The sequence below is a fragment of the Cryptosporidium ubiquitum genome (assembly GCF_001865345.1).
Source record: "Cryptosporidium ubiquitum isolate 39726 chromosome Unknown contig_20, whole genome shotgun sequence".
Classification (NCBI taxonomy): Eukaryota; Apicomplexa; class Conoidasida; order Eucoccidiorida; family Cryptosporidiidae; genus Cryptosporidium; species Cryptosporidium ubiquitum.
In genome coordinates, this window is record NW_021639828.1 from 77,478 (window position 1) to 103,286 (window position 25,809).

Below are 25,809 nucleotides of genomic sequence, written 5' to 3' on the forward strand. Positions count from 1 at the left end.
TTTAATATTTTCATAAAATTCCAGTACAATTTTATATTAGTTTGTCAGGAAAGATCCTTTTGCTGGAGAAATTGATTGCTCTTCGTAATCTAATTGCCTAATATTTGATAATTCCAAATCCATGGAATTTGCGACATCACCATTATCATTGGATTTTTTTTTGTTCATCTTTTCTTTTTCTTCTTTTATCTTTTTCTTTTTTGCAGCTATTTTTTTCCGGTCTGCAACTATCCAATCTACGGACGATACAATTTGTCGGCAAAAGTTATCTGTGTTATAACAACAAATTCGTGATTTATTATTACTATTCTCGTCTTCATCTATAACAATCTTCGTAAGATATTCGTAAGTCGTAACTCCTCTGAAAACTAAATAACAGTGTAATACGAAAAGGTGCGCATTCAAAATTAACAACGGAATATCAATAGCCAATATTAATACCCCTATTGTATAAAACGTTATTGGCGACCAGAAATAAAGCCTTAAATTCCAGTAAATGTAGGTGTTATTATTTACAGTTTCCATTAATATTGAAGATATGGTTACTGTAATAATCATAATGAGCAACAAAGTTACAAAAAACAGCAGCAAAAAGAAATATCGATAGTTTTTTTCTCCAATACAGGTATTTAACCATTTACAATGATGGTCATAGCGTGGTATACATTTATTACAAAGTTTGCAATGTTTACTATTTTCCTCAAAAAATGAATGACAAATCTTGCATTCACTGCAGTTAAAATTCGATGAGTTAAATATAGAGTCTTCTTCAGAATAACCAGGATCAATAGCTGTTACTTTCCATCCTAACGCAAAAACAACTGAGCAAAGAATTGCACAAATAATCCCGATAACAATAGCAAACAATAATGGTAATGAGGGAATAATAAATGCAAAATATACCAAAATATTTGTGCCAAACAAAATCCAAATTAGGATTTGTAAGGCGACAAATGGCTTTTGAAATCCATTCTTTCTTATGATTTCATTTTCGAGATCTTCCTCCAAAATACAACATGGTGTTTTAGATTTATCTAAAGCATTCTCATTCATCCCAAACTTAAAAATCTACCCCACAGTATTATATTTACCAGTAAAAAATAGTTTTGTAGGAAAGTTGTTTTTAAGCAATTTAGGTAACCATGGAACTTACCGCCATATTCCCTCTATAATAGGATCATTTCAAATCTAAACGAGAATTTTTATATTTGATATAATAGAAAATAAAACAATTCATTTAGGTTTAGTTCCAAAAACAGCCAAAAATACTTTTTTTTATTAGTAAGAGTAGATAAAACTATTTTTGATTAAAATGATTATATAATAATAGATTCAAACATACAAATCTTAAACATGATCTAAATAGATTATATTTATTATCAAATTTACGATAAATCGTCACTACTCTAAAGTTGCACATAATTACTTTTCTGTGCATAATCAGTCAGTAATGGCTTCGTACTTATTTTTTGCAGCAATTGTGAAATGATGGTTTGGGCCTGTTAAAATACTCAGATAACACCATGTGTCGTAGTAGTATCTTTGTATCGCAGATACTTCTTGGTTAGTCTTAGATTTACCTTCATGACGTTCATCTTGTAATATACTAAGAATATCTCCAAGTTCTTCGGTGATCCATGCTAATGTGTACGTACAATCTGGGAGGACATTTCTTACAAAGTTCAGTCTATTATATAGACAGGAAAGAGCGAATGAAAATTGCTGAGACTCTTTGTATGCTTCAAAAAGCATAGTATCTAACTCATACATAATCCAATGCTGAGTAAACACTTTTTGGGCTTCTTGATATACTGCTTCTACGTCTTCAACATCGCTCTTGTGTGTTTCTTCTAATCTGGCAATGTATTGTGATTCAAGGTCAGTATAACTATCAATGATCTCCCTATCAGGTTGAGATCTGCAGACAGAACACTTACTTGATTTTGTCACACCATTTTCATCTTCTTTAAAAAACATACTTCCAACACCACAAGAGGCACATTTCAGTCCTCTTGAAAGATCTGTTGGATTACTGCACCTCTCACATCGGCAGTAAAATAGCCAATTACTAAGCAATTCTCTTCTAGTTTTTGAACACTTAAACAAATCATCATCAGAAATGTAGGATATTGTGATTTCATCTCCAACTTCCAAACGTGTCTTGGCTCTTAACACAAATGTATTATCTACACCATAATGCCAGCAGCAACTTGCTCCACAGTTATGAGCCATCATGCTAATTACATTATACAAAACTATCCCATTATTTGATGTGTGGTTGAATGAATTAAACCTCCAAGCATTCAAGGTTCTTTCGTATAAATGAGGGTCAACATCTATCCCAGTATTTTCTATAATTTTTTTAACGTCATAACTTGGCTCAGCGGCAGGATCTGGGACCCATTTATCTAAACAGATAGCTTTATCTTCATCTTCAAGCATTGTTAATGTACACAATGCCGCAACATGCCATAATGGAGGAAGAGTAAAAGTTTCTTTTGAATTCATATCTTCCAAAAATTCGGATAGTTCTGGTGCTAGTTCCGGGGTGACTACAAGTAGTGGGCTTTCTGCAAATATAATGTCACCAGGATTAAAGCATTTGCGTGCATATAAACATCTCCCTTTGCTTTCAGTATATTTTACTTCAACGTTTTCACGAATACTTTCCAAATCCCATGGCTGAGTTAATTCATCAGGAACGACCTCTGCTTCATCAATATTATGACCATCGGTTGTAATTTCTCCTTCTTCTTCAACAACCAATTCTTCTAATTCTGCATCATCCTCATTAAATCCAAACTCTCTGGCTTCAACTCCCTCATTAATACTAAATGCCTCTTTGAAATGATACCTAATCATTTCCGGATAAATAGAAACATCATTATTGCTTTTTGTCCCCCTATAGTATCCTTCACTGCCATCATTAAATTCTTGATGAAATGACTCTTCCTCATCTGTCCCTTCTTCCTCTTCCACTTCTTCCTCTTCTTCCTCTTCCTCCTCCTCTTCTTCCTCCTCCTCTTCTTCCTCCTCCTCTTCTTCCTCCTCCTCTTCTTCCTCTTCATCTTCCAAATCCTCCTCATGATACTCATAGCCATCTTCTTCTTCATAATCTGATTCAATATTCTGTTCTCCCTTTCTTATTAAAGTTTTCTTGTATTCTGCAGTTGATAAAGTCACCCATCTATCATCACCAAAATCAACTACTGGCCTCAACTTCGTACCAGTGTTACTCTCATAATATGACGACATAATTAAGCCTTAATTACAAATTGAAATAATCGTTCACTCCTGCTTTATTGAGGTGCAGCTTGTTGCAAAATTATTAATGATTTTTTTTTACAGATGTAATCGATTAAATTCTTCTAAGAACCAATATAACAGCAATAAAACCATATATTTTGATCTGAATTTTAAGGATTATTTTCTTAGGTTTTCTCTAGTTTGTATTGTGCCTTTTGATCAAATAACCTGTCATTTCATGCTTATATAGAATGTACTTGTTATGCACCTTTTTTACCGCCTGTGAGTTTATTGCCCGCCCCAAAAAGACGGGAAGAGCATGCTTGTTAAATTTGACCGATTAGCCATTATATCCAAATTTGTGTGTGAGTAAGCACTTCTTGAGCGAAGTTAATTTTTAATGTGTGTGTTTTTTATTTCAACGAATCTAAATGTATAAACAATACATTTTTTGTTTGTAGTTTCAATACAGGAATTCTTGTTGGCACATAACCTTCAGTTAAATGTTTTAAGGCGGCACATTCTTTTTTTTTAATTTTATAAAATATTGTCATTTTTTTTCTACTTTGGGATTACTGTCCATTTTAAATTAATTAGATCTAGACTTTATATTAAATTTGAGTAATTAAAGGCAATTTGGCCGATTTTTGTATACCTGTACTACCTATCTCTACTTGGATTTTTCTAATAGAGTTCATCAAGAAAACAATATGGCAAAAAAAAATAATAAAAATAGGAAAAAAAGATACATTGAATGGCTGAAAGAAACTGAGAAAAATAATGGAAAAAAGATTGAATTAAAGACTATAAAAAGACAAAATATCAAATGTAAGACTGATGATGCAATTAATGAGCCAAAAAATGTGTGTATGAGTATTAAAAAGGTAAAAAAGAACATTAAATTAGACAAAAAAGGAAAGAGAAGATTAAATAAGTTATCTGGTAAGTTTTCTAAACGACTTTTCTCAATTTAATCATTTTATACTTTTAACTCCCTTATTAATATCTAATTATTAGGCATTAAGATGAATAATACCCCAATGAACTTGTAAAACAGCTTTTTTATGCTGAAATAAAAACAAGTAAATTATTTTTTTTAATTCTTTGTTTTTTTTTTTTTTTTTAAATTTCCTAATATTTCTGTTACCCTCTTTGTGGGGGAAATTGACAAATGGAGCCAAAAATATATAAAGGAAAATCTTCATTTCAATGCTTGTAAGGCAGTTTTTTTGATTTTTACGCTTCATTATTAATTAATGTTTTTTTAGACGGAAACTACTGTATTATTTTCAATATAACAGTAAAGTCTTAAATTGAGAAATAAATTTAAATCAATTCATATATTCATATGCATATATATAACTTTAAAAAAATTTTGGAAATTTTCAAAAAAAATGAATTCTAACAAAACCTCTTATTCTGAAGATAACGATCTGCCAAATATTTGTATGGTGTCTGATTTCTTTTATCCCGGTCTTGGTGGGGTTGAAATGCATATTTATGAATTATCTCAATGTTTGATGATGCGTGGATATAAAGTTATAGTTGTTACTCACAGTAGGAACGATCGTTATGGCGTTAGATATATGGGTATTGGTCTAAAAGTTTATTATTTACCTCACAAGAGTATCTACGACAATGTTGTTTATCCATCTTTATTTACTCTATTCCCATTATTCAGGCAGATTCTTATCAGAGAAAAAATAGATATTGTTCATGGACATCAGTCTGTTTCAATGTTAGCACTGGAATGTCTATTTCATGCAACTACAATGGGCTACAGGGTGGTATTTACCGATCATTCGTTATTTGGTCTTTCAAATTATGATTCGATTCATGTAAATAATTTTTTCAGAGTAAATTTGTCATGTATTGACAATGTGATTTGCGTTTCTCATACGAATAAGAAAAACTTGATATATAGATCATTAATTTCTCCAAAAAATGTTACCGTAATACCAAATGCAATAGATAGCAATGATTTTTTGCCTAGTCCAAATTATAAATCACCAATTAATAATGAAGTTATTGTTATTTCAATTTGTAGAATGACTTATAGAAAGGGTGTTGATTTACTTGTTGAAATAATTCCGAGAATATGCAACAACGATCCGAATGTAAAGTTTATTGTGGGAGGAGATGGCCCAAAAAAGCATTTACTACATGAAATGTGTATAAAGTACAATCTTTCAAATAGAGTTGAACTTCTTGGCTCTGTTCCTTATACCCAAGTTTGCCGAGTTTTACAAAGAGGGCATATTTTTTTGAATACTTCTCTAACGGAAGCTTTTGGAATAAGTATTATTGAAGCAGCGTCGTGTGGACTATTAGTTGTTTCCTCAAATGTAGGAGGTATTCCTGAGATTCTTCCACAAGAATTCCTCAGGTTGTCAAACCCTTCCATTTCAAATATGGTAAACGAACTTAAGATTGCAGTAAATATTATTAGAGAAGGAAAGTTTGATCCTTATTCCTCACACAAGAAAATCTCAGCAATGTATTCTTGGCACGACATTGCAAAAAGAACAGTTTCTGTTTATCAAAATTCTAACCGAGTCGATATTATTGGAATAAAAGAAAGAATATTACGTATATATAATACAGGAAATATAATAGGAAAGGTATTTGCTCTAGTCGCAGCATTCGACTATTTTATTTGGTTCTTTCTAGAATTTTTTTACCCAAAGGAATCAATTGAACATTGTATTGATTTTCCTGGAATTTCTTAAATCTAATATCTAGTAGTGTATTAATACTAAGTATTAGAATTTTTCTATTTCTGCCCACAAATATTCAGCGTTCCTAACTTTGTCTAAAATTTGTACTTAAATTTATTTTTTTTATAATGTTATAACTTACTATTTTCGTTTATTTGAAGTTGGAAAGTTTCAGTTTTTGTTGGGGAATTAACTGGGATGAAATGCCCTTGTATAAACGATTCGGAAATCAATGACCATGATATCATAGAAATACTTTGATACATTTTTTTTTTAGCATGTAATACATCTTCTGAATCTCTCATTGATTTTAGAAGATTTCTTTTTTTATCTAATAATAATGCATATCTATTATGAATATTCGATAATTCTCTCTCAATCTCCTCGCATTTTAATGATATCAAGGCATTGTGCTTATTATCTTCTGAAAAATTGTATATTTCAGTACTGTTGTTACGACATATATTTTCTCCAGTTTCAAGTTCTTTTAAATAGCTGCCTTCTATTGATTTAATATCTATACAAGACAGATAAATAAATGCATCTGAATGAATTTGTGTTAAACTAACCATTAATTAGTATCTGCAACTTATCATACGTAGATTTAATATAACTTTCCAGCTCAGAAATCTCGTTTTTGATATGGGATAAAAAACTCTTTTCATCGCTCAAATGTTCATAAATATTGGTTATTTCTTGTGTTAATAGTACTATCTCCCTAATACTTTCGTTTATTTGAGGTGAAATTGACATTTTCGTAACTCCCCTTCCGGTTTTATTCCCAACATGAATTGATTCAAACATCAAGTGGAAATTAGAATAAATTAAAGTAGGTATCAAAGAAACTATACAAAATGTTGATTTTTGTGAATTTAATTCGATTCTTTTGTATTTCAATAAATACTAAAATGAATCTACCCACTTAAAAATCATGCCCGCATATCTATTTTGTCACATGTAAAGTAAATTTACAAATAGAAAAACGAAAGAAAAATGTATTAAATTATTTAATATTTAGTAGCAATAACGAAAATAATTTTATTCATCAATCTCGCCATTTTCAATTTCGACATGAAGCTCGTCTGATCCTTGAGAACTATTTTTTATTTCAGGTAAATCTTTGCTATATGATGTATTATTTAGGTATTTATTCAGAAGAGAGAGGCCCATTCCTCTGGAAAAATCTGGATCGATAAATACTGCTTGATTTTCAATTCCACCAATATTTTTTCCTCTTCGAATTTTTGCGTAGCCTTTCTTTCCCCAGTTTGCTCCCCATGAGTTTCGAATAATCCAATATGGAATGCCATTTTCTTCGCCCCACCCTACAACAGAAATAGCATGATTAGTATATTCCCACCCATTTAATTGCCTATTTGGCAAGTCACAATATTTTGTATGGTCATCTGGAATGGAGTCATATATTCCATTATCATATACCAATAGTGATGTATCTATGTGCATTGCTACTGCTATTGGACCGTTTTTGAATATTTCTTTTTTCATCTTATCTTCGTCGCAGCAACCATAGCAACCGCCTACATAGCCATATTCCTTTGCATACATTCTTTCATCCTGTTCGCAATATAATCGATCTTCAGTTTCTGGTGTGATAAATGGCGAAAAGTTGCATTCCTGATTTGAATCTGCATAATATCCCATACACTTTTCTGAGGATATCCCTATTTCCTCAGCTTGCCTCCCAACCAAAAATGGATAACCACCTTCGCATCCTTGATTAAAAGGAGAACATGAAAGGACTGATTGTGAAGAAAGTGATATTTTTTCGTCTTTAGAAGCTCCATTCGTTAATTTTTTTAACTGTAGCTCTGCTCTCTTTGCCAAAATATAAACAGAAGAAACTGCATAACATGAACCACAGTTTCCTTGGTTAAATGGAAGATCACTAAATTCATCATCGGAAAAGGGATCTCCTGTAGAAAACGAAGAGGGGAGTTTTATCTCATCATCGGTTTTTCTCCGGATCACGTTGCATGCAAAAATCGGCTCTACAATATTATCGTAATCACCAATGTTTCTTATTCCACCTTTAGACATTTCAATGAAAGACGAGTGTTGCGAGTTTGTGATTCTAAATGGATGTATTTTCCTGAAGTTTACTGCATTCATATAATATGAGTGGTGCGAAAAAGCCACGTCTGTTAGGCTAAAACTGTTTCTTGCTCTCCAGTTTTCTGAATCTTTACTATTATGCTTATGCGCAAATTCCTGTAACAAGTTAGATAAATTTCTTATACTTGACTCAAAAGATTTCTTTATTGGAATTTCAACCCTATTTCTTAAAGTTCCAAGTGAATTTTCATCATAAATTTCATTTTTTTTACCACTGACACAGCCTCTTTTTTTAGAACCTTTTATATAATACCATCCAAGTTGAATTTGCGACGAATCTGTTTCGTAACATAATGTTTCACCCTTTGATGTTTCGTTATCACCATCTCTTGCATTGCAATTTCCATTGTTTAATAAGTTGTATTTCATTATTCCAAAAATTGTCATATGTTTTGTAGTTATCTCAAACCCTTCATCATAGACCATTGTCCACCTTCCAACAATTTTTCCATTTTCGGGATCTTTAACTGCCAAAAATGCCCAATCATCTCTTCCTGGAAATAATGAGCTATCAAGATCATTATCGTCATTTTCCGAAAATAGCAGATCAGTTAATATCAAATCTAATTCTTCCAATTCACCTTTTGTTTTTTCAGTAAGCCATTTATTATAATCCGCCAAGCTTGGCTGTAAATTTTGGGTATTTTTATTTGGAACACTTGATCCACAGCCATAAATCCAATTGTCAGCAGGTTTAGAATATTGAAATTTCCATCTTCCAATAACGTCTGACGTTGTAACATGTATAGGTAAGTCAGACTTCACGAATGTTACATAAAAAAAAAGTATTATAGACTTCCCTATAATTTGAAGCGTTTTATATGAATTTAGCCTTTTATTTATAATGATCATTATATGCTTTATAACCTTCTTCTAACACTAATATCTGTAGTTTTTAGTGTATTTTATGCGAAAAACTTCAATTATATAGTGATTCTTTATTTTTTCTTTATTCTATCGACAGCCAACTAAAAATAATGAAATATCTAGTAAACCATTTATTGTTGGACCCACTTAATAATAGATATTTGATATTGGAAATATTTAATTATACAATCTAGTAATAATTCGAATTCCAAAATATTTGCCCTATAAGACTTAAGTATGCCAATGCATGCATTTTAGGCGGTATATCTCTTTTTGCATGCTTTATATTTGTAAACTAGTTTTATTTATAAAAAAAATAAATTTTTAAATAGATTTTTATGCAATTTGTTTTTTAAGAAGCTATCTCAATCAGATTATTAACTTTGAAATGAAGGTACTAATTATTTCAAGCCCATCTAAAAATCTGTTGAGTAATTGCTCTACATAATAAACTCTATAAATACAATTTATTTTAGTTAATTTTTATATTTATTAAAAATAATTTCAACAAAATTCACATTGGCGCCTGCACATTGAGGGGTATCAACATTTTTTGGTCGGATTTTAAAGTACATAATTGAAAATTAGCACAATTAAAAATAATAAAGAATACTCACTTTTAGAAAAAGACACCTCCATTATTATAATTAGCAATTAATTAAGTTTTAGACAAATAAGTTTCATTTAATATTAACGCATTCCCTTACATATGAGATTTAAAAATGTCGCCTGATAGCATTAAAACTGAAAATACGGAAAATGTTGGTGATCAAGATCAAATTAACAATTTTATTATATCTGATTGGGGAATGGAACCGAAAAGATATAATTATCAAGTGAATGTAACTGACCCTGAAAATAAATCTATTGGATTGGGAAAGTACACAGTTTATCTAGTTTCCGGGATTACTCCAGATGGCCACAATTTTTCTACTAGAAAGAGGTACAGCGATTTTGAGTGGTTAAGATCTACTTTGGTAATTCAGTTTCCAGGTGTATTTATTCCTCCAATTCCAAAAAAGAAAAAAGTTGGTAGATTCGAAAAAGATTTTATTGAATTTAGAAGACGCTATTTGGAAGAATTTTTAAGAAGAGTGTTTAATAGAGGGTACCTCATTTCCTCTAGTTTGGTTAGAACATGGCTAAATAGAAGTGAAAGTGGCATGGAAACTTTGAAAAAAGAGGAGGCAAACCGTCCTCTCTTCGACATTGTTACGCAATACTTTAGTAGTTTTGATAACGTTTTGTCTACAGATAATCCAAATAGCAGGCCAGGAAAACCTTCTAATCGCTTTTCAGTTCCAACAGTAGATATTAGCCCTATTTCTGAATTTTCAAATCGTTTAGAGAATCATTTTATTCAGCTTGAACAATTAAGTGAGCACTTAAATACAATTACATCTTCATATAATCGTGCTCATATTTCATTCAAAGAGATCCCATCACTATTTCACAATATTTCGCTGAATAATACAAATAATGAATCAAGACTTGACCTATCTTCTATTTTTCAAAATTTGTACAATATTAATTCTAATTCTACACAAAAACACTATGACATGCTTTATAGCATCATAGCTAGAGAAATGAACGATACAGAGTGTATGCTCGAAGCAGTACAAACTCTGGAGAAAATGCAGTGCTTATTAAATACAAATAACTCATTTACACAATATTCTGATGAAGTCAATGTAAATGACTTAAAGTCTAATTCATTTTCAAATTCAAACGTAAGTAACAGTTCAATAACAAGTGTAGTGAGTTCAGCAGCAAAAGGTCTTGTAAGTGGTTTTTCGTTATTTTCTTCGAAGACTCGCGAAGGGTCATTTACTTCGGATACTAATCTTTCTAAGCTAGATAGATACAGAGAAGACCAATCTGCACTTAAAACACTTCTTTCCGCGGGCAGAGTAGTATTGATTATACACGAAATGCCTCACTTTTTCTCAGAAAAAGTAAATATATTCAATAACACTATCCAAGAATTTATATTAAGGCAGTCTCAGTCTTCGAATATTGAGAATGAGTTTTGGGGCAAGGTTCTAAATAAGCTTCAATCTCTTAAGCAATATAATGATTTCCAGGGCCAAAATACCTATCATGACGAGTTTTATGTTAATGATGGTAGAAATAGTGCGAATAACCAATATAACAACGGTAATAATACTAGTGATTGGGGGTACGAAAGCTATGATTACTGATCAAATAGATTATCAGAAGGTAGTGTAATTTATCTTAGAAATAGTTAGAGGGGATTCAAAAGATAACTATAAAAATAAATGAGAATATAATGAACTAATCTTCATCAGAAAAAACGATTTCGTCGTCATCGAAATCCATCTGTGACTCAATTTGCTTTCTCTTTTCCTCTTGTTGTCTCATTTCTTCGAGTACAACTCCTCTCAAATCATTAATTTCATCTTGAGTAATTTGTATATCAAGGGCATTGTCCACTAAATATAGGAAAAAACTTCCTGGTTTTTCCTCTTCTTTACCTAAGAAATTTTTATGCTCCAACAAATCATGATAAACTTTCTCATCTAACCGTAAAATGGCAAGAACTTGAGAGGCATCTTTCGCATTCAAAATATCCTCTCTGCATACATCAACAATAGATAAGCCAAATTGAAATAAAAATAAATTTCCCTTTTCGAACAATATTTCGAAAAATTTGCATAGTGATGGAAATGGTAGTACATGCACATTTAATCCAACAAACCACTTGGAGCAAAACGCTTCTGCGCATGCTGAATCCTCAATTTTCTTCGCTGCATCAGGGTATCTTTTCGCTAACAGCTTTTCAAAAACCTTAGCATCTCTAACATAATTGAATGGTGCAGTTTTAAAATAACCAGGTAAATAATATCTATTTAATGACAATGCTAAACGAACTGTATCTTCAGGTGTTAGCTGCAATAAAAAAAATGCAACAACAAACCCCAATCCTTGGTGATAATCCTTAATTTCCTGATAGATTGTACTCAAAACACTAATCATCTTAGTTCTATTTTCTTCGTCCGAGAAAGTTCTCTCTGCATCTAATTTGAAAATTCGATCAATTTCTGGATTATCCGTATGGTCAACAAGATTAATTTTTATATTCTGATCAAGTTTAATTAAGTATTCATTATCGCAGTTAATTTCGTTGTTACTTTCGTTCATTTGTTTTATCTCATTGTTTGGATTTAGAGCAATATCTAGCCAACTTTCTGCCCTTTTCAAATGTGGAGCCATTTCCTTTAATTTATTGGAAAACATACCCGCATTTCGTTTCAATAAAGGGGCTTTCGCCTCCTTGTTCCAAAACTCAATAGATCCAATCATTATATTTATATTAAAATAGAAAAAAAAATTAATTTAATATTTTATAAAAAATAGAAATAATTTAAAAAAATAGTTTTTGAAGGCGCCCAAAGGTGTTCTTCAACCGAAAACATTAAATTATTAATATGCAGTAATACATTAATTATTTCAGACCATCGTTTAATTTTATGCTTAAAGTTGTTAAAATAATTATCTAATTTTTCAAATTGTTTTATTTGTAGCATAAGCCCCACAGAATATTTCGATACTGATATTCAAATGCACATGCACCCTGCACATGTTGGCGCCAACTGTTCTGAGTGTTAGTATTGACTTAAACAAAAAGCAAAAAAAATGGATAGTAACAAAACAGAAAAAAAAGAAGAAATCAAACTAGGAGAGACAAATAAGACAGGTGAATCACCTATTGGTGATAACATTAAGGGTATACAACAATCAATATCTACTATTGTAAATTCTAATGTTAACACAGATGTTAATACAAGCAGGCTCACACCATCACAAATAAGAAAATTCCAAGAAAATTCAAAAGCCCCTCTTCCAAATAACTCTCCAATAGAAGAGAGATGGCCTCATTTAGATGTAATTACAGATATTGGAACCACAATTACTGATTTGAAAAGTGGTTTACTTGATTATTACGGAACCCTTTTTATTCCTTCTGAGCAAGACTTATCATCTAAAATTGATTCTTTAAGAACTCAAGACACAATACATGGGAATTATGAATCAAATAGAAGATTCATTAATAATAGAGATATCCAGGTTAGCAAAGATAATAATGGATTTGGTGTTTTCCATAAAATTAAGAATGCTCCGCTTCTTGATGATATCCCTGACCCTTGGTCGCCTGTTCCAAATTCTATATTTTCATATAGAGATGTAAATGGTAACCCTATTTCAGAAAAATGTAAGATGGAAGATTCGGAGATGATGGACTTTCATGGGCTTGCGGAGATACCTGGTAAAGGTATTATAAGAGCAGCTAATTGCAAATCAAACAAAACAAGCAGAGGGCCAACTTCAAAAAGTGATAAATCAAATAAAGCTGCTTTTGATCAAATTAATATAGAAGGGGACTTACCTGAGAATCTTCTTGGGTTTGATTTGAAGGATTTAGCAGCAAGAGGTGCTTTAAGCACAAGAGCAAGAATACCTTACAATGACATTGGAGAAATGATGGAATGCATTTCCAGAAACTGTAAAGATGTTCAAAATAAGCTTTCATTTTTTGAAGACACTTTATCATCTTATCAGAGTAACCCCAATATGGCTCAGTTCATTCCTCCAGTAAATGAATCAAGACGCTTTTTAAAAAACTTCCATTCTAAAGATCCAATTGCTACATATATTTATACATTATATAGGGATCTGTATAATAAGTCAGAAATTAATTCAAAACGCATAGAAGTTATTAAAGCAAAATTGAAAGTTCTACAATCACATTCTAAACCTAAAATGGTTCGAATTGCTGTTCATTCATCACTTGGTATATAAGTTTTTGAAATTTAAAAATTTGATCATAAAAAAACTAGCTTAATTTCCTAATTGCTAAAATACCTGCAAGAAATAGCTATATATTATTTGTATTTAGAAATTGTCTCCAACCTAAATTCTTCTCTTTGCTTAAATATTGATTCCTTTTCTTTGTTCAATTCCTTAATTATATCGGATAAATTATCATCGTTAATATGAAGTTTAACTAGTTTAACCCCTTTATCTACGGTTGAATTACCCAATTTAATATATTCTGGCCATTTAGTGGACAGTCTAATGATGGAATCCTGTACCTTGCTAACCTCCGGAGAATTCCGTGCGGACGTTGTTAATCTTTTTGCCAATAAGGGAAGCTGAGTTGTAGGAATTAACTTCTTGGTTCCTAGAAAAACAAAAGATAATTGTTGTATTGTCCATATTTCATTTTTTACTTGATCTAGTTTTTCGTTAAACCCCTCATCCTCCACATTTATCATGTTACTAATTTCCTTTATTTTTTCTCTTCTTTTAACGCTCTCAAGAAGATCTTTTTGAGAAGGTGTCAACAAGCTTTTATTTTTTGAAAGAATTGTGACTGATTTGGAAAATTTTGTGTTGCATAAAGGTATTCTTGCATTGCTTGAAGTTATCTTAGGGGAAATAGAACGAGAAAGCATGTATGATGACCTAAAGCTTCTATTAGGTGTCGATGATATGTTTATATTGTTTGAAGGATGAGGATCAGTAATCAATTTATCTTTATCTTTATTTCCATCAATTAAATTTGTTTCAAAAATAGATTTTTTACTTCTTAACGGGGTTACTAGTACACCATTACTCTCGTCTTTCTTTATATTATCTGCAGAAAGTGATCTTCTATTATTTTTTTCATGTTCGATCTGTTCTTCTAAATTTGATAGACTACTTATTACTTTTAAATTATATAAGCTCCTTGTGTTTGGGGTCAAACTTAAGTTATTTATTCTTTGCCCACTTTTTTTAATACTGTTATGTAAATTGCTATTGCTATTTTTTTTTTGAGGTAATTTTGCCTTTGGGATTTCGACGCAGTTTTCGATATTGAAAAAAGATGACCAACCTTTCAGCTCTAATATATCGGAATTTGCTTGAATATCTTTCGTTATTATTTGTTTTAAATAAATTTCTTGTTGAAAAATGGTAAAATCAATTAATATCAGTCTAAAAATATCTACTCTTTCATTTATATTCGAATGAGAAAGCCTATTTAGTGGATTATTAATTCCATTGTTCAAAATTATTTCTAATTCATATTGGCCATAATATTCATTTAATTTGTTATTTGGGGAATCCAGTACATTAATATTGAGTTTGTTTGTTTTACACCACTTAATAGATATTAATTGAGGAGATATCCAAACAATTCGAAGCAAATTTTCAAGAGAAAATGTTTTCTTGGTGATATTTTCCACCTGTTCTCTGATAAAAGTATGGTAAAAAAATGGTTTTTGTCTTCTTTCAAGTAACCTCAAAACTATTTCTAAACCTTGGAAAATGTCGATCAAATATTCGTATTTTTCTGATAACTTGATTTTCTTCAATCTATCTAAATTTGCTTTATTTTCGGGCTTAAAAAGATGTTCATAAATTGATAAATTCGTATTTTGGTCTTGAGATAAAAGATTCTCAAGCCTATTTTCTGATTGAAGTTCGTTAACATCAGTAAAAATGGACTCTTCCCCAACAATAAATTCATTATTGCTGTTTCCTCTAATTGGAGAATTATCTTGAGACTCAGGGGCAGTAGGTGGCAATAAACTATCTAACCGAGATATATCGTTAAATTGAATTCTTTCTGTTCCACAATTTCCAGATTCGAATGCATCATCCGTATCATTTATTAAAATAATTTTTTTTTTGCAGTCAAGAGAAGAACTATCGTCATTGTTTTTTATATCATTATGTTCATTATATTTTACATCTTGATTCTTTTGTTTGGTTTTATTAAATTTAAGGTTCCTGGAATTTTTTTGTTTAGTCTTTGATTTTTTTGTGGGAGAAGCAATATCAACCTCCGTAGTCTTAAAAACCTCATTTAAATCTGCATTTCCAACTTGAAAGTCCGTATTTTTTTTGTTAATATTCGATCTAGTCATTGAACGGGTTCTTACACCATCAACTTTTTTGATATTTTCTTCCAGATTAGACAAATTATTAATCAAGACATTTGATCTAATTCCATAGCCAATATCTAATCTGGTTTGTAGTAATTCATTGTTTTCAGGCAGTAATGATTGCAATCTTTTACTTTTTCTGGCCATAATATTATTTCGATTAATTCAAGTAATTGATCTACACTGCAATACTAAATTAAATAGCAACCTTGAAAATTGCTTCAATAAATCGATGTGAATTTATATTACAAAACAAAAAAACAATGAAATTGATGTGTGCTATGTTTTTTCACTGATTTTTTTTTTTTTTGAACTTATTATATTTGCTTTTTTAATGATTTAACACAATTATGAACCACTGCAGATAAAAATAAATGTTCCCGCATTAGCAAATCGTTCAAACGATAATCAAATCAATTCGATGATAATTATAGGAAATTTTATAAAAACTTTGTACTAAATGATTTGATAGTTCTAAAATATTTATATTTACACAATTATTCATTGAAAATTATCTTTCTCCTAATTAATTTCCGGCTTAACAGAAATTTTGAGCCACCTGAAATGACTATAGAGATATTTATTAATTTGCACAATTTCTTTAAAGTATTTAATCAGAAAATAAACAACTTACAATTTTTTTGAGGCCTATTAAACTCTATTTTCTGCTGGCTATTATTTAATTCATTCTCCCCCCATGTAACTGAATACCCACTTTTTTCTATTATTTCACTTGCTGTTGACCAAGAAAAGCGGACAATATTTGGGAATCCAAATATGGGATCGAAGATACGCCTGAGGAATTCCCTTGTTTTTGGATCGCCTGGATATCCACTGCCCTGTTCATAATTACTAATTTTATTACCATTAAAATCGCAACATTCAATAGACGTTTGCCCCCACCAATTCGAAAGGATATCGTCTCTTTTAACCTTTGCCAAAATAGATGCACCACTTACAGAAGGAAATAGTGAATCGGCCTTTGGCTTTACAGTAATATTAATACCCGGAAAAATATTAATCAATTTATTTCTATAGGAATCGGGTGGTCCAACTGTATCAATGTAGATTTCCTTGACATTAACTTTATTATTAATTACGTACTTTATTAAATCTAACAGCATGAAGATATAATAATTAATTTGTATAAACTTACTAATGGCTGCCAAATGAGATATCTCATTCAAATTGTTTTTTTTTCTTTATAAATTATGATTAAAAATGTGTATTGATTTTAAAAAACTTACTTCCTATGCATTTCACAACTTAAATATTCTGGTGACATTATATGAATTCTCCAACCAAATTTATCTTTCAAGTTTTTTATTTTATCATAAATTTTATCCCTGTTTTGAGATGATAGTCTTTTGGAATCTTATTTAGGCAATTTAAGAATTGTGTGAACAAAAAAAAAGTATCTAATAACTAACCATCAACATTAATTTTTTTTAACAAATCCTCATTCTCTTTAGGGTAAAATAGGCATGCATATACCATAGGCCCCAATACAGGGCCTCTTCCAGCCTCATCAATGCCCAATATAACTTCTTTGTGTTCAAATCCAAGAATATTCTCCTCAAATGTGTGTTCCATTTATTTTCTTAATTTTAGAGCCGAGGTAATTTTTGTTTCAACTAAGTGCGGGTAAATGATTTTTGTAAGAAAAATATATTAAAAAATTGAAAAGTACTAAATAGTGCCACTAAGCACGATTTAGCGAAATTCCTGAACCTTAAGATATTCCCATCTTCAGATTTTATCTGCTAAGTTATAAATCACATCTTTTCAAATTAAAAAAAATTAACAACTTTTTAACTAATAATTATTTTGAAGTGAAAGAGAAAATGATCTTGGTTTATTAACATAAATATTTATTCATGCTTATTAATATAAATTATCTGCTCAATTAAACTATATTCTTTTACAGATTTGAACAATTAAGCAACATTTGACAAACAATGCGCCAATTAATTACTTTCTTTTAATGACTTGAAATTAACAAAAAATTGTTTCTATTTTTATTCTGTTAATAAATACCTCATATATTATTATGCAGTTTCCAGAACTACTTCAGAGTTACTTAATCAAAAAGAAGAAATTGGACGATTTGTCCCCAATTTACATTGAAATACTGGATTGGTTGGATTCAGAAAAAGAAAATTATAAAATAATTAATAAATTAACTCGACTATGCTATCATATGCTATCATATTTCAGATTGAATGAACAAATTAACCCTCATTTGGATTATGTTTCCGTTGATATTCTTTCAATTATTTATGATAGAAGTTCGAAATATATTAATTTTCCTCCTAGTTGTTATTGTAATATTGATAATCCATTTGAAAATATGAATGGCTATGAACTTGAATACGAGTTCTGGAAATTACTGTGCGACCTTTCAATGGAAGTAGCTTTAAAGTGTTCTCCTAAAGAAGGCTATGTAACTTTCATTGAAGTGATTTTAGGTAGTATTAGTTTACCAATACTTTCAGATAAAGCTGAAGTATCTTCACAAAAAAACAAAGAGAGCATTTCAATGAATGAAAAAATCAATCCAGAATCATGTACAGAAGTAAAGAGACATCTACCGAGGTTTTATAGATATTTGGGATTATATTATTCTCTTATTTGTATTTCCAGGATGAAAAGAAATAAAGCACAATTTACTACCACTGTATGTTCTTTGGCACTCAGAAAATTTGTTTATGACATTGAATGTAATTCACTTTACTCATGTAATTGTTCCTCGAAAAAAACCGAAATATATAGATATTGTACGATTGCAAAAATGTATTTTTTACAATATTTAGTTAATAAAATTATCAAACTTCTATTTGACTGTTTGTCAGAAAGCAAATGTGATGCTGAATACAAAAATCAAGAGATTGGAATTTTTAATTCAGAATTATCTGAAGTAAATATAAATGTTACTCAACATACAATTTATTCATTTTTAATGAAAGTTTTAGAAAACTTAATAATAATTGATTTGCATGATGTTGAAATATTAAACAATTCTGGGGTTTGTTCTAAGAAAAAGAATTTTGATCAAAATATTAAGTTATTTTCAAGTGTTTTGGTCACTAGTTCACCAAATTCTATTTTAAATGTTATTTTATCTGATTTATTCAGTTCAGAAATTCAGAACTTTAATAATTGTGATAATAATAACAATAATAATAATATATGGGTAGAAATTATTTACAGGCTATGCTACAGTATTAGTTATGTATCTCCATATGCCATTATTGATACTCTCAATAATATTCCAATTTGCGTTCATGATGTTGAGACACAATCAGGAGATTTGGATGTAACGCCATTAACCCTTTCATGTTATTCCTATGCACTATTTGTGATATTGGAGACTAGATATCCAATCGCAGTGAATTATATATACCCAAAAAATATGACTTCACTCTCAACAAAATTGAATATTATTTACAGAACTATTATAACATTTCTTAACTATAGTGACAACAAAAAACTTGGATATGAAATAGACTGTACAATTTTAGGAAATCAAGACATTTTACTTTCATATTTTAATGCTTTTCTACCAAAAAATATCTCAAAAAGTATTGAGTTAATAGGCATGTATTACACTTTAATATTTGATAGGCTACAAGAAAAGGCATATTTTCTACTAGATAATAACATTAATAACTTTAGAAAGTGTAGGGAAATTGTTCCTGGTTCATTCAGCACAATCTACGGTTTAAATTGGCATCAAAATATTTTGATTAAGCACATTATGTTTTCATTTAACAGAAATAGATCAGAAGCAACGCCAGTAAATAACTGTTTAAATATGAGTTCTAACTTAAGAACGAGTGTAAATTTATATTCAAGCTTATTTGAGAAATTTACTAGTTCATTAAATGAGTGTTATCCGTATTCAGTACTCTTTAGTCTTTATTTTAATTCTATGGAGTTTCAACAAAAATTGTTTTCCAAAAATGTAATACACTCCGCTAAAGTAATTATTGGAATTTTTAATATTCTTCGTGAGATACTATGGGAAGAAGTATGTAATCAAGATAGTAATTTTTCGACGCATATGAAGGATTTAAATAAACTGATCATATTTTCTTCAACATTTCTGACTAAATTCAAGAACATAGATCTTGAATCAAGTCAATCTGATAAAATGGTTTTAATAGTATTAAATCTAATAAAACTTGTATTGCTTAAATATAACAACGGAGCAAAGTATTTAAGAGACATTGTTAAATACTTGGTTGAAGAACCAAATATTATCAAAAAATATATCACTCACATTAAATTAATTATTTCGGAAATAAGCAATCAGAATACTTGTCAATTTGATACCGTATTATTTGTTATTCAAGATATTGAGGAAATAATAAGATAGTGATAGTCTTTTTAATCTGCGCATCATTCTAAGAAAAAACTATAAATAAAGTCGATGTTGTTCTTTTCGTTATTGTGGAATAGGCTCCAATATTTAATTATACACGCGTTGTTAGGATCAAGCAATTTAGAAAATATCCACAACTTGTTGTAAACCGTCTTTATTAACCAGGAAGGATATATTTTTTGCATGATTTCTAATTTACGGCTTTCTATTTCAATTGTTTTGAGATATGAAGAAATCATGCAAGTATTATATGCGAGGCTTACAAAACACATATCAAAATCGACATTCACTATCTTATTACTGTTCAAATGTTCTATAATCTCAAAAAGACTCATGAACTCAAAATTTGATGAAATTAATTTAATTAGTTCATTTTCAAAAATCAATTCCAGTGATTTATTTATGACAAATTCCGTTCTTCCATTTATTTGTTCTGAAAATAATATGAATCCTAATATCATCTTTAGACTAAAGCTTTGGTTAGCATTAATTAGGTTACTTAAATTCCCTTTAATAATACCAGAATTATAATCTTTGGAAGTTTCTTGTTTATAAAGATCAATAGACATATTGTATCTTTCAAAGATACGTTTTGGATCATCCCCAATATCGTAATCAAGAAATTCTGCATAATTAAACATCACGTAACTGTTTCTCGGAAATATTGAAATGGCCTTTTCATATAATAATTTGGAAACATCAATAATATTATAAATATCAATGATTATTCTTGCATAATCAACTATATTTTGTGGACAAAAAACATCATTTATCATACAGTGATTCATTATCCACGGTTTCCATGATTCATTCCAATCCAATAATTTTCTTTTAAATGAAAATTTGGAGAAATCATTTGATTTATCTTCTACAAAAATGTTTGCTTGAAAGAGTTTTAAATCTTGTAAACTCTTCCTTTTATATAGTGAATAATGTGCATTTCTATAAACAAGATCAAAATATCTAGATTGATTATCTAACTGAATTCTCCAGCACGTCCTTTGAAAGATAACTTCTTGATTATTACAACGGTGATTTATATTGTCAAGGAAGTTGGTTACATGAACCATTGTGATAGCATTCTTATCGCCCTTAGGAAAGGCGCATCTATAAATGCTCAGTAACAAATATTCAGTTTTATATTCCCGTTCCATAGTTTCATATAGCTCTTTAATAGAAATACAGGCTGATATTGAATACATAAATTGAGTTCTTTTTCGAATTTTTATATGTTCATATTGAGGGTGAGTAATTATTTTCGCCTTTGTTGTTAATCGTAGTGTTGCACCTACTACCATATCTGAAAGTATTGGTGTGTAATCTGGTAAGTTGGAATTAATCCAACCTATCAATCTAGATTTTGAAGATGATGCATTATTTTCGGGAATGAATCCTGACTTTATTTCACTAAACGGAAACTTTAAAATCGAAAAAAATAGAATAGAGATAGAAATTGCCAGAAGAACAAAACTAACTGCTCTATTATTATGTTTTTTAATTGAATTAGTTGCCTTATCTTTATAATATTTAATTTGGAATATATTTAATAATAAATTCTTGTAATAATTTAATATAAATTGCAAGTAATACCTTGATGCAGACAAGCTAGAAATGACGACAATATATGGTAAGGCCAATACTCTCAATCTTGAAATAATAATTGCTAATAAACAATAAAAGATAGTTTGAATGGCGAAAAAAGATATTGCAGTATCTTGATTCTCATTATTTGGATTTCCCAGTTTTTGAAAAATTGAAATGTTTTTTTTTTCGTAACTGCTAGTTTGATTTTTTCTAGTGTACATCAGATATTCATCTTGTAAACTGTGTTCAAAACAACTACTCCAATCTTGATTCGAGGTAAGAGTTGATTTAGGTGAATAAGATGTAGATGTAGAGCTAATTGAAAAATTGGATGGAGAATCTGATACATTATCGGATATTTGAGAATGGTCTTCAAGCTGATATGAAAAAGATGAATTATTAACATTAGTATAGTTTGGACGATATTTGAATATTTTAATGTTTATTGTATCTACTAGTATTGAAAATAAAATTGAAAAAGTACCTGGTAAAAAAATAAATAAAACTCCAGATTTTTTAATCATTTCAAGCTGTTCTTTAGTAATAAAAGAAAATTCGGAACTCCCCATTTTATAAATCATTGTGTCAAAATTGGCATATTTTTCCCCGAAAACTGCAGTTTTAAGCATGTCAAAGACGTGTGTATCGTGATCTGAAATTGGATTCAGAATAAATTTAAGAATGAAAAATACAATTAAGGAAATAATACCCAAACTGAACGAATAAAACAACGAGAATTTTGGTTCTTTTATTTTGGCAGAAAAAACTTTACATATTTGAATGGAAAGTAGAATTGAAATTCCAATTTGAGGTAGTGGTGTTAATAAAATATAATAGTTAAAAAAATGCAATAAATATGAAGTTAAAGTGGCAATTAAATTAACAAAAATTAATTTTTTTAGAACTAATTTAAGTCTTGAAAATTCGTATCCAAGTAAGAATAGAATATAAACTGATAATAGCTGCGTAGAAATTACAAACACAGAAAATTGCCAGAACTCTAAGAGTATCACTGATGTAAAATAAAGCAAGGCCCATTTTTTTTTTGAATCTTTATTGTTAGTATATTTAATAATTGAAATTAATATCATGTTGTTAATCCAAATAAATGGAAGAGCGAAATTTTCTCTTAAAGGCAAACTTGAAATTCTTGATAGCAACCTCAATCTAAAATTTCCAAACAAAAATCCCATACAAGTTAACCCACTTATATATGACCCACCCGTGAGATATGTACTCGTTCCACATAATATACCCATTCCGAATCCAAGTATTAAATTTACACAGAAAAAGTAAAAATTATATGGAGTAGACAAAAAAATACACTTATTACTTGAATCATTATTGTATAGCACGTTTTTTAAGAAATTCTCTCCATTTATGAAAGAATAAATAACATTGATTAAGAATTTTAACTTATAATTAAATGCCACTAAAAATTTATATAAAAAGCCCAATATTACTTCTTGGTAAATATTAAACCTTGAAAGCGAGTTAATTACGTCAGGATATTCAGTTCTGTCATCAAATATCATTTTTTTAATTATATTATATATATTGTCAGAAGAATTCACGATATCTTCATAAAAAGAGAAATAAAATGCAGTCTCACTAAACATTGACATTTTCTGCTCTTCATATGACCTTAATAGAATTTTTCGGTGCCTAAGTATTAGAAATGATGAAAATATGATACTAGAAAAGAAAACCATTCTAGTTGTTTTATTAAAAATGATCCTATTATCCAAATTTGAAGAGTTATTTTCTGAATCGATAATTAAGTCATCTTTTGAAATTATATGATTTTTAGAATTTGCATCATCATTAAATTGACAGTATGGCATTTTTTAAGATTTCAATTAAATAATGAGGAAATTTATGAAAGTCAATTTAATTATTTTTTTTCATTCAGGAACTGTTCATAAAATTTTTAATGCATTAAATTGCCGCGCCTATTTAGTGGGGCCAAGTTTACTAATAACTCTAAAAATAATAAAGTTGAGCATCAATGTAAATTAGAGATAAATCGGCACTAAAAAAAATAATTAAATACTTAAATATTTTAATCTTCGATTTCAAACTAGATATTCTTTTTTTAATACGGAGTTTTTGTCGAATTGTTCAAGTAATATTTCAATTGTAATGCAATTTGGCAAAATAATTGATAACTGTGCTTCAAGACTTTTAAATGTAAATCAGGATATATAATGGTTTTAATACTGTAAACTAACATATTGCCTGAGATTAAAACTATTTTCTTCGAATAACTTAAATTTCCTCAAGAGCTTCTGGTAAATTGTAAAAGTTGAAAGTAAAACAATTGTTATTAGAGATAAAGAAATTAAAACTCCCCAAAATTCATTTTTGTATCTTAGAGCCTTATATCTTTTGATTACTCTTCTGGTGAATATATTGCTATTTTTATATCTTTTGTGAATATTAATTATTTTTCTTTCATCATAATTTCGACCTTCATTTGAATTTAAGCCGATATTTTTGTTCCGGAAAAAATTCATACTCGGTACAATATTATTTTTATTGTTTATATTTGAATAGTTATCTCTTATCATAATTTTATTTTCACTTAAGAAAAAAGTGATTTCCTTGTAAATAAAAAAAGTAGCACCAAGAACTATTTCATTAATATTTGAAGGATTTTCCCCACCATTATTCAAATCTCGTGTTTTTAAATTTAACAAGTTATTACTTGCTATTCCTAAACAATAAACTTTGCTATTGCTTTCTAAAATTTTATTTAAGTACAAATATGACTTTGGAGACCAGTTGATTACGAATTGCTCTGTAAACTGATTGTGATTATTTTTAAACATAACTTTAATATCGGGAAATATATCAATTGAAATTTCATTCAGTATTTTCCAACATATAAGACCGTCTTTTTCATCATATCCAGAAATTTTTGGATAGTATCTGGAAACTGTATTAAATAAACTTCTTGTAATATTTTTGAATAATTTAGCTGGGAAAATTGAAATTGTAGTTCCTGTATCGAAAATAGCCTTAAACGTATTTCCCTTTGTTGCAGTATATTCTTTACGGATAACTGAATCTACTTCAATTTTACTTATATAAGCACAGTATCTTTCATCATCAACACACCTTGTTACATTATAAATTTCGAATTGTTTATCCCAAATATTAATTTGATCAAAATAAGTAGATCCAAAAGTTAACTTTCCTCCATTTGCCTCAAAAAAAATTGAAATAATTTTCTCAGGATAAATTCCTCTTACTTCATTGCTTTGAAAAATAAAGTTAATTATTTGATTCATTCCTCCAATGTTACTATAGTTAGCAAGCCCTAATATACCAGACGCTTTTTGATGCTTGAAAAGGCTATCTTCAATTATATTGCAGCCAAAAACAAATTTTTCATCAAATTTTCTTTTAATTCCTAATTTAGATGATAATCCGTTTTCAAATTCGACAAAATCTTCAAAAAAGTATCCAAATATATGGCTTCCTTCTGAATATTTAATATCGTAAATACATTTATTTTCCAAAAAATTCTGGATGTAATTTTGGTAATTCTTATTGGTTCTAACATAATTATCTTTATTTTTGATATCTTTTTCATTTATTAAAATACTATCTTTTTTGCATTCAATAATATTACTAGTCGTCGACAAATTGATATTGAATGGTTCATTTTCATGGGTTCCACAGTTAATACAATCTACACATGCAAATCCAGTTAGAGAACTTCCTGTATCTACAATAAGTGTCTGCTGCTGTCTAAGTGGCAATCCCACGCTAATTTTAATAAAGTAATAACCATATTTGTATACATTTCCATATAAGGGTAACGTGATTATATTCCCCTTTACAACTATGAAAGTAATAATTAAAAAAATAGAAAGGTTCATATTCAATCGATACTAAAGAATAAAAACTTAACGAAATA

General features: G+C 29.4%; 14 protein-coding genes across 14 annotated transcripts; 5 read left to right on the forward strand and 9 right to left on the reverse strand.

Annotated features, from left to right (window-relative positions):
- Positions 1-36: 36 nt before the first annotated feature.
- cubi_01365 (DHHC family palmitoyl transferase) lies at positions 37-1,053 on the reverse strand (the record flags this gene model as incomplete). The annotated part of the gene is made up of 1 exon (XM_029018377.1): positions 37-1,053. One exon carries the CDS (start codon positions 1,051-1,053, stop codon positions 37-39), a length of 1,017 nt encoding a protein of 338 aa, XP_028873604.1.
- A 387-nt stretch (positions 1,054-1,440) lies between these two features.
- On the reverse strand, positions 1,441-3,255 carry cubi_01366 (SET domain-containing protein; the record flags this gene model as incomplete). The annotated part of the gene is made up of 1 exon (XM_029018378.1): positions 1,441-3,255. The coding sequence occupies one exon, from the start codon at positions 3,253-3,255 to the stop codon at positions 1,441-1,443; it is 1,815 nt and encodes a 604-aa protein (XP_028873605.1).
- Positions 3,256-3,956: 701 nt separating this feature from the next.
- Positions 3,957-4,298, forward strand: cubi_01367 (uncharacterized protein; the record flags this gene model as incomplete). Its single annotated transcript, XM_029018379.1, has 2 exons — positions 3,957-4,188; positions 4,264-4,298. The coding sequence occupies 2 exons, from the start codon at positions 3,957-3,959 to the stop codon at positions 4,296-4,298; spliced, it is 267 nt and encodes an 88-aa protein (XP_028873606.1).
- A 342-nt stretch (positions 4,299-4,640) lies between these two features.
- cubi_01368 (N-acetylglucosaminyl-phosphatidylinositol biosynthetic protein) lies at positions 4,641-5,975 on the forward strand (the record flags this gene model as incomplete). Its single annotated transcript, XM_029018380.1, has 1 exon — positions 4,641-5,975. The coding sequence occupies one exon, from the start codon at positions 4,641-4,643 to the stop codon at positions 5,973-5,975; it is 1,335 nt and encodes a 444-aa protein (XP_028873607.1).
- A 119-nt stretch (positions 5,976-6,094) lies between these two features.
- Positions 6,095-6,716, reverse strand: cubi_01369 (uncharacterized protein; the record flags this gene model as incomplete). Its single annotated transcript, XM_029018381.1, has 2 exons — positions 6,095-6,480; positions 6,533-6,716. The coding sequence occupies 2 exons, from the start codon at positions 6,714-6,716 to the stop codon at positions 6,095-6,097; spliced, it is 570 nt and encodes a 189-aa protein (XP_028873608.1).
- Positions 6,717-7,001: 285 nt separating this feature from the next.
- On the reverse strand, positions 7,002-8,948 carry cubi_01370 (preprocathepsin C precursor; the record flags this gene model as incomplete). The annotated part of the gene is made up of 1 exon (XM_029018382.1): positions 7,002-8,948. One exon carries the CDS (start codon positions 8,946-8,948, stop codon positions 7,002-7,004), a length of 1,947 nt encoding a protein of 648 aa, XP_028873609.1.
- Positions 8,949-9,685: 737 nt separating this feature from the next.
- cubi_01371 (uncharacterized protein) lies at positions 9,686-11,164 on the forward strand (the record flags this gene model as incomplete). Its single annotated transcript, XM_029018383.1, has 1 exon — positions 9,686-11,164. One exon carries the CDS (start codon positions 9,686-9,688, stop codon positions 11,162-11,164), a length of 1,479 nt encoding a protein of 492 aa, XP_028873610.1.
- A 94-nt stretch (positions 11,165-11,258) lies between these two features.
- On the reverse strand, positions 11,259-12,287 carry cubi_01372 (TBC domain-containing protein; the record flags this gene model as incomplete). Its single annotated transcript, XM_029018384.1, has 1 exon — positions 11,259-12,287. The coding sequence occupies one exon, from the start codon at positions 12,285-12,287 to the stop codon at positions 11,259-11,261; it is 1,029 nt and encodes a 342-aa protein (XP_028873611.1).
- A 333-nt stretch (positions 12,288-12,620) lies between these two features.
- Positions 12,621-13,784, forward strand: cubi_01373 (uncharacterized protein; the record flags this gene model as incomplete). Its single annotated transcript, XM_029018385.1, has 1 exon — positions 12,621-13,784. The coding sequence occupies one exon, from the start codon at positions 12,621-12,623 to the stop codon at positions 13,782-13,784; it is 1,164 nt and encodes a 387-aa protein (XP_028873612.1).
- Positions 13,785-13,867: 83 nt separating this feature from the next.
- cubi_01374 (uncharacterized protein) lies at positions 13,868-16,063 on the reverse strand (the record flags this gene model as incomplete). The annotated part of the gene is made up of 1 exon (XM_029018386.1): positions 13,868-16,063. The coding sequence occupies one exon, from the start codon at positions 16,061-16,063 to the stop codon at positions 13,868-13,870; it is 2,196 nt and encodes a 731-aa protein (XP_028873613.1).
- A 467-nt stretch (positions 16,064-16,530) lies between these two features.
- On the reverse strand, positions 16,531-17,509 carry cubi_01375 (ribonuclease HI large subunit; the record flags this gene model as incomplete). The annotated part of the gene is made up of 3 exons (XM_029018387.1): positions 16,531-17,116; positions 17,164-17,290; positions 17,347-17,509. 3 exons carry the CDS (start codon positions 17,507-17,509, stop codon positions 16,531-16,533), a joined length of 876 nt encoding a protein of 291 aa, XP_028873614.1.
- Positions 17,510-17,966: 457 nt separating this feature from the next.
- Positions 17,967-20,294, forward strand: cubi_01376 (uncharacterized protein; the record flags this gene model as incomplete). Its single annotated transcript, XM_029018388.1, has 1 exon — positions 17,967-20,294. One exon carries the CDS (start codon positions 17,967-17,969, stop codon positions 20,292-20,294), a length of 2,328 nt encoding a protein of 775 aa, XP_028873615.1.
- Positions 20,295-20,317: 23 nt separating this feature from the next.
- On the reverse strand, positions 20,318-23,728 carry cubi_01377 (uncharacterized protein; the record flags this gene model as incomplete). The annotated part of the gene is made up of 1 exon (XM_029018389.1): positions 20,318-23,728. One exon carries the CDS (start codon positions 23,726-23,728, stop codon positions 20,318-20,320), a length of 3,411 nt encoding a protein of 1,136 aa, XP_028873616.1.
- Positions 23,729-24,097: 369 nt separating this feature from the next.
- cubi_01378 (membrane associated aspartyl protease) lies at positions 24,098-25,771 on the reverse strand (the record flags this gene model as incomplete). Its single annotated transcript, XM_029018390.1, has 1 exon — positions 24,098-25,771. One exon carries the CDS (start codon positions 25,769-25,771, stop codon positions 24,098-24,100), a length of 1,674 nt encoding a protein of 557 aa, XP_028873617.1.
- Positions 25,772-25,809: the final 38 nt, after the last annotated feature.